General features: G+C 39.7%; 2 protein-coding genes across 8 annotated transcripts in view; one reads left to right on the plus strand and one right to left on the minus strand.

Moving 5' to 3' along the window:
• Nucleotides 1–17876, minus strand: part of cpx (synaptic transmission protein complexin) — an 85487-nt gene that overhangs the window by 62642 nt on the left and 4969 nt on the right. For 2 of the 5 annotated variants that reach the window (XM_088045040.1, XM_088045037.1), the window contains exon 1: nucleotides 1775–1886. The exons of 2 other annotated variants lie outside the window; for them this stretch is intronic. The gene's annotated coding sequence lies outside the window, so the exon portion shown is untranslated. Of the gene's footprint in view, nucleotides 1–58; nucleotides 80–1774; nucleotides 1887–17876 lie in introns of those variants that run through there. One more of the 5 variants, XM_088045039.1, reaches the window with a different exon arrangement.
• Nucleotides 7392–17871, plus strand: Skel (DM13 and DOMON_DOH domain-containing protein skeletor). Of its 3 annotated transcripts, XM_088045029.1 has the most exons (9): nucleotides 7392–7589; nucleotides 8848–8988; nucleotides 9043–9224; nucleotides 9914–10076; nucleotides 11204–11463; nucleotides 12693–12792; nucleotides 14846–16032; nucleotides 16079–16219; nucleotides 16281–16396. In XM_088045029.1, the coding sequence occupies exons 1-9, from the start codon at nucleotides 7532–7534 to the stop codon at nucleotides 16302–16304; spliced, it is 2256 nt and encodes a 751-aa protein (XP_087901155.1). In that variant the 5' UTR covers nucleotides 7392–7531; the 3' UTR covers nucleotides 16305–16396. The 3 variants fall into 3 exon arrangements, with proteins under 3 accessions (XP_087901155.1, XP_087901154.1, XP_087901156.1); XM_088045028.1 differs by having other exon boundaries at nucleotides 16079–17871; XM_088045030.1 differs by lacking the exons at nucleotides 12693–12792; nucleotides 14846–16032; nucleotides 16079–16219; nucleotides 16281–16396 and adding an exon at nucleotides 11605–12599 and having other exon boundaries at nucleotides 7393–7589.

Raw genomic sequence — 17876 nt, forward strand, 5'->3', positions numbered from 1 at the left:
TCTACGTAAAAATCGATCGAGGTTAAGTAACTTCATTCAATAATCATAAAAATCTCACCCCTTCCGGCAAAAAAGCACGAAATTGAACCAATCACTACACCGGAATGTTTAACGTGATTGGTACGACTATTGTAATTAAACTCGATGGAACAATGGAGCTACCGGTAATAACGAAGCGAAGTTTATCAGACATTATCGTTTCCGGTGCAGAAAATAAGAAGCGATTTTCACCAATCATATTTGTTTGTAAAATCGGAGAAAATCTGGAATGATTCGGCTTGTTTGCAAAGCTTTATTACCAAGGCGAGAAGATATCGTAAACATATTTTCGTTGTTCCGTGGAAAATGTGGTGATTCCTGGGAATAAACGACTTGTATAAATGGTTGCATAGCTCTAATTGAGATATAACGAGTTTTCTTAAACAGTGGCGTAGCGTAGTAGTTCGATTCATTACTCATTTGCCATGAACTGTAATCTTGTTCTCACAATCGACACATGAACTGTGACCTTTTGTTTTATTAGTTTACCGGTGACATTTCTATGTCCATTATCCTTTCTTTGTATTTTTATAAAGCCATTAAATTATAGAAACAAAAAATAAATTGACGTACACCTAATGGCCATCGACAATTTTCATAGCCAAGTTTGATCTCAACGTTGCCAATTTTAAAATCGATACTTCATAATTAACAGCGATGAAAAGCAGCACAATTTAAGGTCATATTTGAAAGAATTTTTATGAAAACTATTCCCATAACTTATTTGCAAAACGTGACACTTTCATATGACACATCAAAAGTAACATATTAACTGGGAAAGTTGTAGTTGAAAATTGCCTTTGTTTGTCTCAAAGGCGTTATGACAAGTCAGCAAAAGCTGGCAGTGTATAAATAATAAAATAAGAGTATAGAAACAGTTGACTTTAATGTTGAAATTTATTTACAAACACCGACACCTATTGACAATGCTTAAAACCAGTGAGTAATAAAATAGCACGTACGCCTCTGTCTCGTGTCTTTTTAATTGAAAATGCAGTAGACGTGTTTAAACATCAAACGGCGAATTTTCGATTCACCGAATGGCAATTTTGCCAAAGTTCGTGATTAAAATCGAAACGATATCGTTGTCGTTTTGGTTTCCGCACCGGTGAACTCGTGAACTTCTTCCGAGTTTATTTAAACGTGAAAGTTTTGTTTGCATAGATATGTACTTTGTAGGATTCTGTAAGATACGTCGATGACATCGCGACGTCGACGCCTGACGTGGTACGATCGATGTCTTTAATTAACGAGTGGTCTGTTTTTCGCGCCGCAATTGAAACGGCTACTCACCGGGTTCCGAGATGAACCTAATGAGTTCCATTAATAATTTCCGGACGCACCGGAGAAATCCGGCGACTGGCGAACTGAATCAGAGCAGACGTAAATAATTAAATTATGAGCATGTCGAGTGTAAATCGCCGTATTCGACAAAGGTGCAAAAAAAGCCCCCACAGAATCGATCGAGACGAAAATACACCGGAAACATCCGTCTTTGGTGAAAAATAGCTGATAGGAGTGCAAAAAAGCGCGTAGGGTTAGAAACACTCTCCCTGCGGCGACAAATTGTAAATATTGACTCGTAAATGCGACAAAAAAGACGCTCCAACAATCGTTTCCCTCTCTCCTTTTCGAAAAAAATCGATCGTAGAAAAATTTCGATCGGTGGAGAGGGGGAGGAACCGGCGGGGAGATGTGCGGCGTGCAACGTGCCTGGATTCGATGAAAAACTTACCCAAACCAAAATTCAGTCGAGTTTTCGATTTTTCAATTTTATTTTAACGCCAACCACCCTCGGAGCAGCACGGTAGCCAACTTAGTGCGACCAAATAGCACCGAAAACGTGAAATAACCAAAAACTCATTGCGCATATTCGTGCCCGGAGTCGCAGGAGCGATCGGACGGTTCCGGGCGGTCGCACCGGAGCCGATGCAGCAGGATCCCGTCGTGCTTCTACAGGATCTCGATCGGTTAGTGGCGCCCTCTCGCACACAAATCTTCGATATTGATTTTCCCGCCCTTCGTTTCGTCTTTCTCTAGTAAATGAGCTATAAATTATTGTGCCTTCTCCCTTTGCATGCAAAAAACCGAGCGGATGATGATGATGATCTACCAAGTCGCGATCAATAGTCCTGTGAACCTAATTGTGCCTTAAAATCGCTGATTTATCGTCGACAATGGCTCTATATTGTTCCCGTAACGGATGTTTCACCTCCATTCTCTTCAAACTTTCTGGATAATTGTTTCGATCTATAACTGGCTCTATTGTCCAGCGATATTTCCATCAATTACAAAAACAAAGAAGTTAGACCATGGGTGAAACGATATCGCAACGGAAACGGCAAAAACACAATTCCTTTTGTGGATAGAAGAGCTTTTTCAGAGCTTGCATATACGGAATGTCGAGATTAAACCTGTTTCTGACATTAATATTACCGGGCATAACGTTTTATTGATAAAGTAGGATGTAAACGATGTTAACAGGCTCCATTTCATAACGACGACCACTAGTGTACGATTTAGCGATACATACAACCTAAAAAGAAAAAGCCAGCTTTTGATGGATTAATACGGATGGGAACAGTTTAAGCTCTTGGATAAAGCCGGATTCACCTACAAGCTGATTTTTTCTCTGTACCTGCAATGATTTCATTTTCTCTTCTGACAACAACAATCCGATTAAGAAAATTCATATTCTACAGAAATTTTACGTCGTTTTTCTCCAAAACGGTAGGATTAAACATGAATAACCATTTATATAATCCTTCTAAAGCTCGCAGCTTCCGTTAACGACATAAATATCAAAAAAGAGGCTATGCAAAATGGTCCATCGAGCCGGATTTCTCTCCGCTGTTTGATTAGAAATCACCACATCTGTATGAAATCAAGTATAAATTCGGATCGTTGTTAAACCGCCCTTAATAATACATCGGGCTAAGCTGTAAACTCGGCACCAGAGGCCTGTGGCGATGCGTGAAAGCATAAATTTCGGCGTCCCACCACCGGTGAAATACACACGTGAGGTCCAGTTTTATTGTCAGAAACTTGATCGATAAAAATCAGACCATCCATCACTTTTATCCTCATTAATACAATCGTCTTGAGGTCAAGCAATTAAACTTTAGCTGACGTCGAATGTACGTGTGGAGAATAGCAAACGTCTAGCATTTCTCGAAAAGGCAAGAAACACTCCAAAATCGCTTTTGTGCAATGGAATAATGCTGATCTAATTGAATATAATGAAGCATCGGAGTAAATTATCCCATTACTGCTTCCAATTCACACAAAAATAAATCTCTCGTGATGGTGTTTAAAAAGGGGGAAAGAAAAAAGTTCATTTAACCCACATTCAAAGCACAGGACGTCGTTACTACTAATTACTTCGTAGTTTTGTAAGTCGCATTCTCTCGAAAAGTACAAACTCATTACCAAAAGACGTTTTCTTCATTTACCCTCATTATGTTAATCGTTCACAGTTTCTACGCAAATATTTTCGAACAACGATTAAAATATTACACCGAACGAGTTCAAGGTTCTGTTTGCCCGTCGTCTGTGCAAAAGAAAAATGACGTGAATTTAATTTAGCGACACTGTTAGAGTCTTCATAGACTGAGAAAAATCCCTAATCGGATTAGACGGAGTAAATTATGGAATATTACGAACCGAAATGAATATCCGAGCAATTTATCACAAATCATCAAAAAGTCTTCTTAACGAAAGCGTTTAAAAGACACTTTTACGATGAAAACTTCAAGATATGTCCTCTTAAGGTGGAAAGATTACGTTTCCTCCGAGTTTGATAAATACAAGGTTTGCGTCGTTTCTTTTTGGATAAAAAAAAATGCAATAATCCGTGTCACCATAGAGTTCTTGTTGAACGACAACGTGTGTGACAAGATCGAACCTAAAAGCTTATTGAAGTTGTGCTTTTAACGTGTGAGGGTGGTGGTAAATCCGAAAATGTTAATATACTCGTAGTAAACATAAATATTCAAACGAGCTAAGCTAAAAACCATGGGATTTGCGGTCAACCTAAGCTGCCCATTATAGGTGGTTTTATCATGTTAATGAATAATGGCTGTTTAATAATGCAGTAAAAGATTCATCAAAAATTTTGAAAATAGATTGAGGTAGAATTCTAAAAAAACTTCATTACTATGGATAACACATAAATGTCAGCTTTAGCGACCTAGTCCGGTAAAACGATCAGTTTTCGTAATAATAGACATAAATAAGCAATAGTATTTAAAGATTTTCTTTTTAAAAATAGTCACCTGAATAACAATAGAATTAAAATTCTGAAATATTCGTATATATTTACATTTCCCAGCAATATTTGCCTTGTCAACGCAACAAAGTAACTATGCAATATTTTGTTTAATAGTTACAGTGCCTTCTGTTGTGCAACTGAGACATAATAAAAATAACAATTAGAGATTTTAAAATGTGGTCAAAAGTCTTGACTTTCTAAATCTCGGGCGTTAGCAAAAGACTTGCTTTTTAAATTCCACAGTCATGAGAAATACAACATTCTTCCGTCTAATTATCGTCAGTAGTAAATAAAATTCACACTTGATAACACTTTCCACAATCATAAATTTTCTTTCCATCGTTGCCTCAACGATAACTCTTTAACGCAAGAATGAGGTTCGTAATAAAAATTTAATTAGTATCTCTTCTTCACGGCTTCGTGTTTTATTAACAATCGCCATTATGGCCTTGAAAATTACCAAGTAAATACAAATAATTTCTCCAAATCCAATTTACTAAGCTATTGAATGAAAGGTTGAAGCGAATTCCTGACCACAACTCAAAATTTATGTTTTACACGCACTCTGTAGATTCTGACACAACTAAACCGAGCAAACACAAAGCGTTTGTAAATGTTGATTTACTCTGAATGCAGAAATTAAATTATTTCATTGAATTATGTTTGAGATAAGTGAAATTTCATCAGCGGGATGGAAACTCAAAAGCATTGATCGAACTATTGATAAATGTATAACCAATCACGAATAACGCCCATAAAATTATAAATCCCCTTTACCCTTTCATAATGATTGTTATTAAGCTCCCTTCGGCGATTGTGGATAACGATAATCACGACCTTGACACGCCTCCCATGGTAGAAAGCGCGGTAGTGACATTTGGTCAATTAACCGGAATGTTCTTCTAACCGAATCTTGTAAAGTCTTCACAAGTGCGTGATTTCGCAACAATGATGCTAGCCATTTGTTCACAACTGGTTCACCTACTTAATGATTAAGTGAGAGTTGCAGTCCCCGCCACTGGTCATCGCCATCCTAAGGTCGTGCTCTTTACAATGAACAGAACTAGAAAAATCCGTGAACGAAAGATCTCAACTTTCAACTTAAAATAAAATTGATGGTTTGTCATTTCGCTTTCGCCGCTTGCTCTAATTATAAAATTAAATGACCAAAAGAACTGGTATGTCCCGAAGTCGCGTCGCAATCTTCTAATTGCAAAATTTCAATGAGTGCTGTTTTGACTCCCGACTGAAATATGGCGTTAATATTGCGAAATATTCCGATCCTTAGAGACGACTGCTCTGCTGCTGTTTGAATTAAATTTTAAAATCAATAGTTATTAAATTTTCATGAAAGGAGCTTGCTAAAGAGACCCGGAAAATAAGCATGACTTTTATGGCTCAGTTGGTACGGTCGTATCCGAAGAAGATAATGCCAATGGAAAAATTCACATTCGATTATCGCAATTAACTGTTTTTACGACCTAAACCTTAAGAGGCACTCCACCGTCGTAAATTTCAGACAATACGAACAATTGCTATAAACGAAAAAATGCACTGGTTTGGAATTCGACAAATGAACGTTTAAACTAATCGGTCTGCACACCAATTGCTTCGTAATTTCGTGATTATGTCCCAATTAGGGCTTCAGGGACACTTTTTACCTTATGACTTACGTAATTGAGCTAATTTGTTAAATCAAATAATCAGATTCTGTGATAAATTTGAATAGAAACGGAAACAAGACAATTTCGCAAGTGACAGTGGGAATTTAGAGGCCTCAATTCCTTAGACCTCGTTAAAAGGGGCTTTAAAAAGACGAAGAAATGTCGGCGGGATGAACAAACTCTTGCACTTGAAAATGAAGGTCGACGTGCATTCAAAAAGCAATCATCCTGTATATAAATTAATCAGTCCTAATACTTTTGTCCTGACTTTCTGTCTCCACTTTTTATGCTGTTTCACTAACTCACATGCTCTCTTCTTGCTTGCGGAGTTCATTTTTCCAAACGAATCTTGAGCTTGTGCAACAACTTGACTAGAGGAATTTAAAACAGTGTACTGTGGGCGTTCCAATCCTATAGTCCATTGTTATTTATGAGTATCATTACCTTGTAATCTTCGCAAAATCAAAATACGCGTCCTTTACCATCCGTCACCATATTTATCTTAGGATCATTTTAACTTTTATCTAAGAAACAAGGTCGGCACTTTAACGGGACACGTCATCTATCCCGTTAATGCAGCCTTGATTGAACATCACAATTCGTCATTTGTGTAATTGAGCATCGATGTACCCACTAATTCTAAGACATTGAATTCATCCGAAAGGCTGGTAATTATCTCTTGAAAGTAACGAAAACCTCTTGTCAATATAAATTACGGATGGATTCTAGGCCGCTCGTATTATTGATGAGAAAAATTCAAATTCTCGACGGCATTATTGACCCAAATCTCTGCTTATACTTGAGTGGTTTCAAAAATTTGTACAAGTACACTTCCTGATGATGGAGCGCATTCACTCCGTAACCTTCCAAGCTGGAGATTCTTCTAACAATTATGTCAGCCTTGTTGATTGTTTTGTTAAGAAGTGGCCTTCCGCAAAGACCTCAATATATTACGTTTATTCGGTCATCTTTAATTTCCTGTTGAGAGGATTACGCGATTTCCTTGCACTTTTCTAGCCAAAGGTCGGTTCAAATTGCGAAGAAAAGTGAACGCGAGTTCAAGGACAACGAAAGCGATAATGTAAACATGCACGACGAAAAAAAATTGATACTTTCACGATAATTTCGACGGCGCACCTTCGAGCAATTTTAGAAACTTTTTTTCTACAGCTTCATCTCACATCTCAATGCTCGTACCAACTAGATTAGAAAAGTTGATAAGACTAACCCCCGGAAGGCACGCCGAAACTTGCGACAAAATGGACAAGAAACTTCCGTTCAATCATATCCGCTGAATTAATTAACGAAAAATCAGAACCGTGACGATTTTTCCATAACGATGCTAATAAATCATCTGGGGCGTCCCCTACCAGGGTGGTTTCTAATGCAACAAGAACAACGAAGAGAGAAGTACATGTATAAAATGGGACTGCAAAAGGAGAGGGGTCCATAATAGTTGTACTGTCCAGTTCTTGTACACGTTTCCAACATATGAAATTTAAGTGAAAGACATCGAAGGTGTTGAGCCAGTGTTTGTGAGTTCAGTCGTGCAGCGGACATGACGGTGGCCACCATGAGGCCCATCATTGCATTCGCGATTATCAGCTGGATGACTGGTGAGTACTTTTTGCTGCAAGACCAGTTCGCGCGCAACCTTGACTCCTGCGGACTATTCTAGTACAGCTTCCTTTTACAGAAAAACTAGTCTAATTGTTGTTGCAACACTAATTAATTGCAAATTAAAGAATTATCTGCATCTGTCCTTAAAAAGCATCTGTCGTGTCCTGTCCCACTTTACATATTTTCTTTTTGTTGAACTTTTAATTTCCGTCAAAATAAAACCATATCACTTCCTCGTGATTTCTCTCGACAGCATCCGCAAAAAACAATAACTGCCGTTCCGTTTTGATAAAAATCAAATTCAGACCGAGAATTTAAAGTCATCTTCCTTCGTTTTGTCAATCTTCTTATATTTTTTCTATTCATGACCTTATTGCATCTACAAAACCTTGCGTGATCTAGTCCGAAAGAACCGCTCTCTCTAGGTCAAAAAAGTATAATTTTTCGTACTCTATCCTAGATTCTGAACAAGTGCAACATGTTGCACGCAACGATTATAGACAATTAAATTGGCAGATGAAACCGCATGGTTTTATTTACAAAGAAAACATAAACATATTTACCTACTTTAAAAGTTCAGACCAGAAGCGTTGAGGATTACTAACACACTTTCACTAGTTGCACACCTAAACAATTGTAAAATATGATGATTTTTTCATTTGTCATCTCGGTATCGTCAATTATATAACCATTGCCATTAGTGTGATATAAGAGAATTTTGCGGTCGATAAAAAATTGGATTTATGAAAGTTTCCAACAAGCTTCCTTGGTAAAACTGAAGCATGCTTGGAAAGAAGAGTCCAGTATCGACGAGCATCAATTATTTATTGAACTCGAGGGAAATTCTGATCCGGCATGGAATTGAAGTTGACATTTCAATGTAACAAATAAGCGCTGGTTACTAACAAAACAATTATCGAAGAAGACGTGAAAGCATAAAACAACCGCGTGCTTAATACCATCCCTGAAACGATTCAGTGCGGAAAGTCAGGCGTCATGAGAGTAATTAAAAATCATCAAGGTGGCTGTCGTTCTTTCAATCGAAAAATTTGCATATCTATCAAGTGGGCGTTACATCAACATAATGAAAGATGCTCGACAATTGATTGCATAAGAACAGGCCCCATTTCCACTTTCCTGTCAATTGTTGCTATGACAATAGGCGAAGTTTCTCATCCAAATCCCGAATTCCAAGAAAATTGAATTTGATTTCGAGGAGGTCGACTCCGTTTTTAACGACATTCTCTGCTTCAGGTGCAGTTTATGGCGCCCCATATTATGGCAAGTTCATAGGGAAACTTTCCGAATTACATCACGGCGTTTCTGGTGAAGTATACGCCGTCGACGGAAGAACTTTATACCTCAAAGACTTCACTTACGACGGTCAAGGCCCAGGTAAGATATTTTTAAAGGTAATTCGATCAAATCACAAGACATTTTCTCTTACAGCTGCTTATTTCTACGCGAGCACTGGGAGAAACGCCAATAGTGCCGGATTTAGACTTAGGGATGAAAACGGCAGTCCTGAGGTCATCAGGAGGTACAGAAAAGAAGGCGTCACTCTGACTCTCCCCGAAGGAAAAACTCTTAACAACATCAAGATTTTTTACGTCTGGTGCGAGGAGTTTGAGGTAAGCGTGGAAATTAACGGCCTTGATGAGAATTTCACCAAAAAAGGTTTTTGTTGAAATTTACACCGGCGAATTTGCAATTTAAATATAATGCATATCTCATCTGCTTTTGCGAGATTTTAATAAATATACGATTTCATTTGCATAATGAGTACAAGAACGGCCTTCAAATTTAACGTTTCGTGATTTGGATAAGCAGGACTGTTGGGTGATTTTGTCGCCGGCGAACAACTGGCAATGACATCCAGGACAAAAATCAACACCGGTTACATCATTTCATTAATAAATTTCACAGATTGCAAAATATTCAAATGAGATCTAACGAAACTATGAATGGACACCGGTTTATCTGCGATATTTACAATAGATTTCGTAACACGGTCTTATAATATCACAATTTTCGCAATAACAATGTTTGACGAGGTAACTCATCAATTTGACCTCCTGCTGCGATTTAAATAGATCAGGGAATGCTCCAGCGGTCGGACCAACTAAACCTTGGCGCCCTCTGTTGATGCAGCATCCAGAGTACCGCAATTATGCAAGCGTATGCTAATAATCCTTCATAAATGAAATATTTACGCTGCACATGAACCGGTGGAATTCGAAGCATTTCCTTTTCCGCGTTAAGCATAGCCGCTGGCGCAAACAATCCTATTATTGTCCTCTAAAAAAATCATTCTTTTCAGGTTAACTTCGGAGACATCAAAATCCCTCGCGGCTTCGAATACCCCCGCCCCCAGAAAGTAGACGCATTGAAGGGAGTGCACGCTGTCTCATCCGATCCTATCGTCATCGTGGACGCACAAACTCTCCTCGTGCCCAACTTATCGTACGACGGGGAAGCACCTGGTGAGATTTTTAGCTCTTTCCCCACACTCCCACGCTAGATATAAATTACGTTGACGCGTCGACCATTGAAGTTGATGGCTAGGGCTACGTGACCCCGTTGATACTTTGAAATTGTCGACAAAAAACTCTCTGATTTATGGAGAAACGGTCCTGACAGCGAAACATGTTAGAAAACAATTCCGAGACTCGCGTACGGCAATTCTGGATCAGATTTGTGGAGTGCACAAATGCACTTTATTGGCTGGAAGCTTTTCGCGATCCATAATAATTACGGAAGAGACACAATCTCTCGGATGCATAATACAATTTGCGAAAGACGTAATAAAGAAAGGAGTATTGCTGGCACTGCTTGAAGCACCGAATGTTACGTAACGTTCAATGAAAATGGAAAAGTTACGATCCGAGGTCGTGGCGTGTAAACAATTTTTTTATCGATGCATTTTTTTGCAACGTATGTAAATACGAATCTTCTGGAGGAAGATACAGAGTGGCAAGGTCTGCCACTGACATTTCCTCACATTTTTTTAAAAGACCTTACTTCCTTGTGAGAGCGACACACGGCCTCGACTTATCAGCAAAATCGCCGCTATTCAAGCGAAAAACTCATAAACTACGATTTAAATGCCGGCTGACCGAGAAGCTGAAAGCTGCAAGATGCAGTTTCGCTTTACTCTGAATAAAAGAGTTGCTTCAACCACAAAAGAATGGATTAGAAAACGAGCTTACTGTTTTATATTAGTATAACACTCTGTATATGTATTTGTCGCCAAGGTGCGAACGGTGCTCGATGAAATCAACACAATTTAGTGAAACACGTTATCAAGCGTACTTCAGGGTGCTCTTGAGCAAGTTTTAATCGTTCTATTGTAGGCAACTTGGAAGTTAAAACCCGCAATTCGCCGACCGTTGCACGCCACAAAAGCCCCTGTTAAAGACCATTGTGTCGAAAACAGCCGGATGGAAACCGTGTTGCAACAAAAATACCAAAGCTAATATTACGAGGTTAATGGACTCCCGACCAGTTTTCTGCAAGAATAAATACAATCCTGCTTGTTTTTTGTCACAATTAAGACCACACAATAAACCTGGTAACAAGTTTGCAGTGGTCTAGAGTTTTTATTTTCCAGATGCGAAATTCTGGGTAGGAAGAGGGCCGAAGCCGTCGCCACAAGGAATAAGAGTTCCAGACGAAAACGGAAAAGAAGTACCCTTGAGGAGGTACGACAGAAAAACAGTGGTCTTGACATTGCCCGGTGATCTAACCGTGTTCGATATCGGGCACTTCGGTATCTGGTGCGAAGCTTTCACTGTGGACTTTGGCCACGTGCAGATTCCTCAAAGTGTGAATGTACCACCATCGCTGAAGATGTTAGGAGTTAGTCCGCAGGTAGGATAGATTTCCAGGGTGAAAATAGTTACAGCGACAGACTCTGGCCCCTTGAAATTAACTGCTTCTGCTGGTCGGGTGGTTGTGCTTCTGCTTGTTCTTCAAAATTGAAGAAACTAACCATGTTTCTGGTTGTTACAGAAGCGACCCCGTAACTTTGACATCTCTAGAGAGGTGTCGAAGCCCCGAGTGCCGCTCATAGGGGGACAATTAGAAGCAACAACCTTCCGACCGCATCGACAAAATTTCTTCCAACCACCAAATCAAAATTTTTTACCTTTCGTTCAACAACAGCACTTGCTGACGCCACAGCAAATTTTCGCTCAGCAACAACAGGCGCAACAAAGAATCGACCAAAACGTGTACCAACCGCAACAGCGTCAACCGGTTCCTTACACTCCTTTAAATTTGCAACAAAGGCAGTACCAAGAACAGCTCGCTTATAATCAGCTGTTGCAAAACAGGAGGTTCCTGGAGGAACAGCAGATTAAAGCGCAGTTGAACCGACAACATAACAGATTTGACTTGGCCGCCGGCGGTCAAAATGCGTATGCGCCCTTCGGTTAACGTTCTTTAATTCCAGCTTTATCTAACTATTTATTCTAATATTTATGTGACGACTTCAGTGATGGGCAGTATTATTCTAGGCTTATTTCATTTAATACCGGTGATATTTGAAATTGATTGAAGAATGGACGTGAGCTCGGGGCTATGCTATAAATACTCAAACAGTCTCACCTGAATGCACTTTAACGTTTCACCTTGAAAACAGATTAAGGTTAGAATAAAATTATCGCACAATCGGACATATTCGTGGTCTTTTTCATGGCAGAGTGAGCAAAAATGTGCCCCAATATCGCAAAGTCACTCCTCTCTTCTTTAACCAGTGACAAAGTACGCTTTATTCGAATTTCATGCGATGATGGATTGATTTTTGAAAATTGGGTCGTGGTGCTGCACTTGATTCAATAACAAACTGAATTATTATATTAAGGTTGACGAGATTAAATTTTAATTGAAACTAATGAGAGTGCATGAAATTCGTACAGGCCAGTCTCTATCAGCTGTAATATATTTTTATACTCTAGTTTGTAATTTATACTTTTTTTACTACAAAATAAAGGCTTTTGTAAGAATACTTGATTAATTTATTTGTGAGTTTAGTGTTCACTCAGGCCTTAATTATGTATTATTCCCCCGTCGCCATTCACACCGTTCATTTGTTTCAGTCTAAGCTCAACTGCGAAGTCTTGTACGACGACCTGGCATTTGAAGTGCGATGGGCGGTGGCAGGAGACAGCATTGTGTTGCAACTGGTTGCAAAATTAGGTAAGTCCATGTGGGTGCAACATCACAACGATATTGACCCCTTTGTAAAACCGGCTCCTCCACCAAAATTCCACCCACGTTACGACGCTCCTCGATTGTTTTAATATCACGTCTGAGAAGCAAAAATTGCACAATTCACTTCTCGCAAACTTGTCGTGACAGATGTAAATGAAAATTGCGGGAATACAGGGACATTCCCCAAGTTATAAATATAGTATTCGGGATGTCGTAAATGGGACACGCGAAGTGATAAAATGCGTATACACGAACGTGCTGATTAAATTATGAAAATGCGAGAATTTCGGCTTGTTTTAATGCGATTTGTTAAAAAGCGACACACGGATATGTGAGTCCCAAAAACGGGGAGAAAGTACTTTTCATATCCGATCAAAAACTGGTTCTGGCGAACTTGTCTAGTCGGAAGTAATTTGCTGAGTTAATTGCAGAGTATTTATAGCGTGAAAAGTGACATTTGTCCGCTTGACCCAAAAACAACCATCTGTCGAACGTAGCGTGACTGCATCTTCTAATTTATTTAATTTTCGGCTTCGACCTGACCCTGAACTTCTTTCCTTCCATTTGCTAAATAATGGAACAATAAAGCAGCCGTGATTGTTCTGATTATGACCGTCAGATCATGCTAATTTGTACACGACCTGACGCCCATATCTGTTAAACGCACGCATCAAAAGTTAATTGGGTTAGAACTAACAATAGTTTTACAAATTAGTTTATTTATGAGGATTGTGATCGATCCCTTCACCGGCCCTGACCACCCGATAGTAGTTGCCTAAGAATTAAAGTTCACGGAGAAAAAAAGCTCCCTTCATAAAACCCCTATAATATGCAATAAAATTTGCATTTTCGTGCGATTTATCGTACACAATGTGCGATTATGAAAAATACGAATCATTGCATAATGCCACTCGACGGTGTGTTGACCTGACAAATTGTGCAATTTGAGTAATTAAAAATCCATTCAGTTGGTTTTTGGCCTTAATTGAACGCTTGTTTTTTTTCTTTCCGGTTTACCAATGAGTGGTCATTTTCGAAATCAATTTGAACAAACAAGAAACTGACTGTTTTAATCAATGATTTCATAAAAATTCCGCGTTAAATTTCTCAATCATAACATTTTTTCGTTAATTCACCGAAGACAAATTACGGCACGAAAGGCAACTTAATGACAACTACTGAATTCATAAGTTGGCAAATACAGTGACATCACGTACAATATTATCCCTCGCGAGTTTATTACATTTTTTATTCGTCCACGTTACGACTTTTTCATAGCTCTGTTATGCTATCATTCTTTTCGAAAATTTTATGATTTATGGAGATACAAACGAAATGAAAGACATAGGACCATTCGCAAAAATCGTTTTCTTGTAACAATGTCCGCGACTACCCACTCGCAAGTTTAACGACCGATCTGATGAGAGAGAAAGTTCATTTCACTTTTATGCGACCGCTTTTTTCAATAGAAATGAAAAAACAAGTGCGATGGTGGCATAGAACTGAAGGTCAGCAATTGAAAGGTAAATCCGCAAAAAATCGCAACAATTAACAGGCGCTGAAGAAATAGTATAAATAAAAATCCTTTCTTTTAAAGAGAAATTAAATGAGCTGTATTTAATCTTAATTATGTTTAATTGAGTTGCGTGGACTTAAACGATTGTTTGCACGTATGACACACTTTGCGCGAGAGACTTTTTACAGAAATCACTCGGTGGTAATCTTTTCTTTCAACAGAGCCAACTCAAACGCTTAAACATTTTCCAATTAAAATTAATTTTGTTTTGATTTGAGCATTGAGCATTGATTTTGAGCATTGATTTATTTTAAACAGACGGAAAGTGTCACAAGAAAGGCAATTTTTTTGTTACCACCAAATCGTAGAACTTCACATCTAATTTAATACAAAAGAAACATAAACAGAAATCAAAAGTAAGAAACGGCAAAACGCTACAAATTAAAGCGTTCTACTACAAAAATAAAAAAACAATCGGCGAAAGTCGCACGAAATAATTATTAAAAACTCCTAAATTTTCAGACGAGCGCGAATACATGTCTTTCGGCATCTCCGGCGACGACTCTCGCAGCGAAATGATCGGAGGAGACGTTGTGGTAGCATGGGTCAACAAAGAAACCCTCAAAGGCTACGCAGAGGACTACTACTTAGGCGCTAAATCTCAGTGCTCAGGTCCTACAGGTTCCTGTCCTGATGCGAGATTAAGAGAAAACAGTAACAATGTCAGATTATTGAACGCTGCCATGGTCAACGGTTACTCCATCGTAACATACCAACGTCCATTGAAACCGTCCGACGAGTTCGATCGACAAATTCATACAAATCGTTCACAAGCTATAATTTGGGCAATTGGACCCCTCAACCAAAGAGATGAAGTTTCATTCCATAGCCACTACACCAAAGGAAATCAATTCATAGATTTCGGACGACCGGCGAAATGGAACTGTCCCATGCCGGAAGGAGAACAACCAGCAATGAAAGCTGTTGCTTCTACCACGACGACCACTGCTGCGCCTTCACGGTCACGAACTCCAGAGAGGAGACGTGGAGGAAATAGGAAAGAAGTTGCAGATAGTGAGAAAAGCGCGTCCAAGACCAAACAAACGGAGCGTAGAGGAAGCACGAGAAGAGGTACCAGCAACAGTGTAAAAGCGGTACCAACGCCGGCACCTGTTGCGAAACGAGACGCTTGGGACATACCGCCAATTAAGTGTTACGAGCCTGAGGATGGTGTTTTTTACGCCCAGATGGGACCAACAGGTGGAAAGAGAGGATACCCGGCAATCACCGGTCACGTTGGATGGGGCATCTCGTGGTACATTAACGGATTATTGATTCCCGAAATTAACGTGGTCAGAGGTAAAACCTACACGTTCGTCGTTGAAGGAGGTTTTGACCCTGAAGTCGCCGCAAAATACCACCCCTTCTACATCACCGACGATTCTGTTGGCGGTTACGAGTATAAAACTCCAGAAGAACGAAAGAACATCACCATCTTCGCTGGGGCTGTCTTTGCGAAAGATGGGACAGCGAAACCTACAGGGACTGGACGTCTTTGCCACTGGACTCAGCAAGGAGATTCTGAAGCCGACGATTTTGCTTCTTTTGGTGCTTACCAACGTACGTTAGAACTGAAATGCGATCAAGGTGAACCTGGTGTTATTCAATGGACGCCTGATCGAAACACTCCCGATACAGTTTACTATCAGGTACGGTATTCAGGTCAAAGAGTGGTAATTAATTTGTTATTTTCAGTGCTTCACGCATCGTTATTTGGGCTGGAAAATAAACGTACACGACTTTTGCGACGAGCAACCTGCAGCTAGTGAACCCGAAGCTTCCATTGTGCCAGCGCCAGATTTGGAGGAAAGTCCGTCAGTCAGGATCGAAACAAGGGTAAAACCAAATGCTTTAATTGTTGAAGACAAAGAAGATACGAATAATACACCAATTTCAGAAAAAAAGGTCGTCCCTCCTGTAACAAACCTACCAAACTTTTTCCACACTCCTGAGGTAGTCCCGGCATCCATCTACGTACCTATTTTCACCGCCTACGAAACCAACCCTTTCTATACTCAACAAGCCTTCAAACCTAGCCCTACCTTAAGCGAGGATCTCAGACTTGACCCTTCTTCAGAAGCACCAAAAGAATCTACTCTTCTACTTTCTACCACTGCTGCTACTACTACTACTACTACTTCCACTAGTACTATCACTTCCACTGAAAGACTTGGCGAAAAAGTAATTGGCGCTCCTTCCGATGTTAAGCCACTAAACCAAAGTTTCTTTGTTCCTCCTCTAATATTCAAGAATAACTTTATAATGCGTAGGCCTTCAATACCCAAACGTCGGCCCTACCACCCTGTAATCGTTCGTCCTTCTATGTACCATAAGAAACCGATTTACCGACCCATGAAAGTTAATGTTCAAAGACGCCCACCTCTGATGGAACCACTTTACTTTTCAGAGTCGCAAGTAAAATACAGGCGACCAATTAATACGCTAATGGTAAAACCACCACTCACTAAACCGATAAAAGCATTACCACCCCCTAAAATCAAAACCTTAGCACCACAGAATGTTAAACCACCTCCAAAAGTGAAAGTCCAACATGTCGAGATTTCACCCCAACAAACTTCTACAGAGAAACAACCCGACCAACAAATGGTTTCCTCGTCACCATTAGACGTGGTGAAGCCAGTGAAAGAAGTGTATTTGCTCCCTCTACAACCAGCGCAGAATACCGGTTTTCGCCCTGAATCCGTGGTCATAGAGGGTGGTTTTAAACCAATCATTAACAGAGATTTCCAAGATCGTATGTCGGAAGACGAGCCGGAATTAGAATACGAAAGCGAGATCGGAGTAATTGACCAAGACCGACTCCCCCAAGTCCCTGAAAACTTCGAACCAATGTTTGTACCGTCTCCAGTTGACAAAATCAAGCATAAACGTCCCATAATAAAAAAAGTCATAGTCAAACACTCTAGAAGCATTGAAAACGAAGACATGGAGAGTAGTAAAGCACCTGACCAAGACGAGCCTGTAGCTGCTGCCGCAGAAAGAGTAGAATCTTACTACTTGCCCCCCCAAGGTACACCTCCGCAAATCAGTGCCTCCCGACAACCATCAAACATTGACATAGAAAATCCAATGATAGATTTAGCGTCACCACCGGATGTCGTGGTGACTTACGATGGTAAAAGAGTCTCTGGTGCGAGTTTAACAGCGCGCATCGCAGACCGCTCCAGCATTTTGGATATGCGAGCTTCAAAAGCTGCCGAGCTTATTAAAGCTCGACCCCAGTTTGCACCTTTCAAGGGTGAATTGCCCCCACTAAATCCGGAAATTATTAATAAGAATGCTCCGCAATTGCAAGCTCGTGGTTTAATTCGAGATCTTGAAACTCCACCCGCTTCCACGCGACTTCGCCCCGTCAGACAAAAAAGATCGGTGAAAATGTGGTACCATCAGAGTGTGGCTTTCTAATGCTTAATTGTTAAATAGTTGATAGGTTTTATTGTGTTTGTAAATAAAAATTTTTTATCAAGTGTTA

The sequence above is a fragment of the Gnatocerus cornutus genome, chromosome 9, assembly GCF_029298725.1.
Source record: "Gnatocerus cornutus isolate USDA-ARS CGAHR chromosome 9, icGnaCorn1.1, whole genome shotgun sequence".
Taxonomy (NCBI): Eukaryota; Metazoa; Arthropoda; class Insecta; order Coleoptera; family Tenebrionidae; genus Gnatocerus; species Gnatocerus cornutus.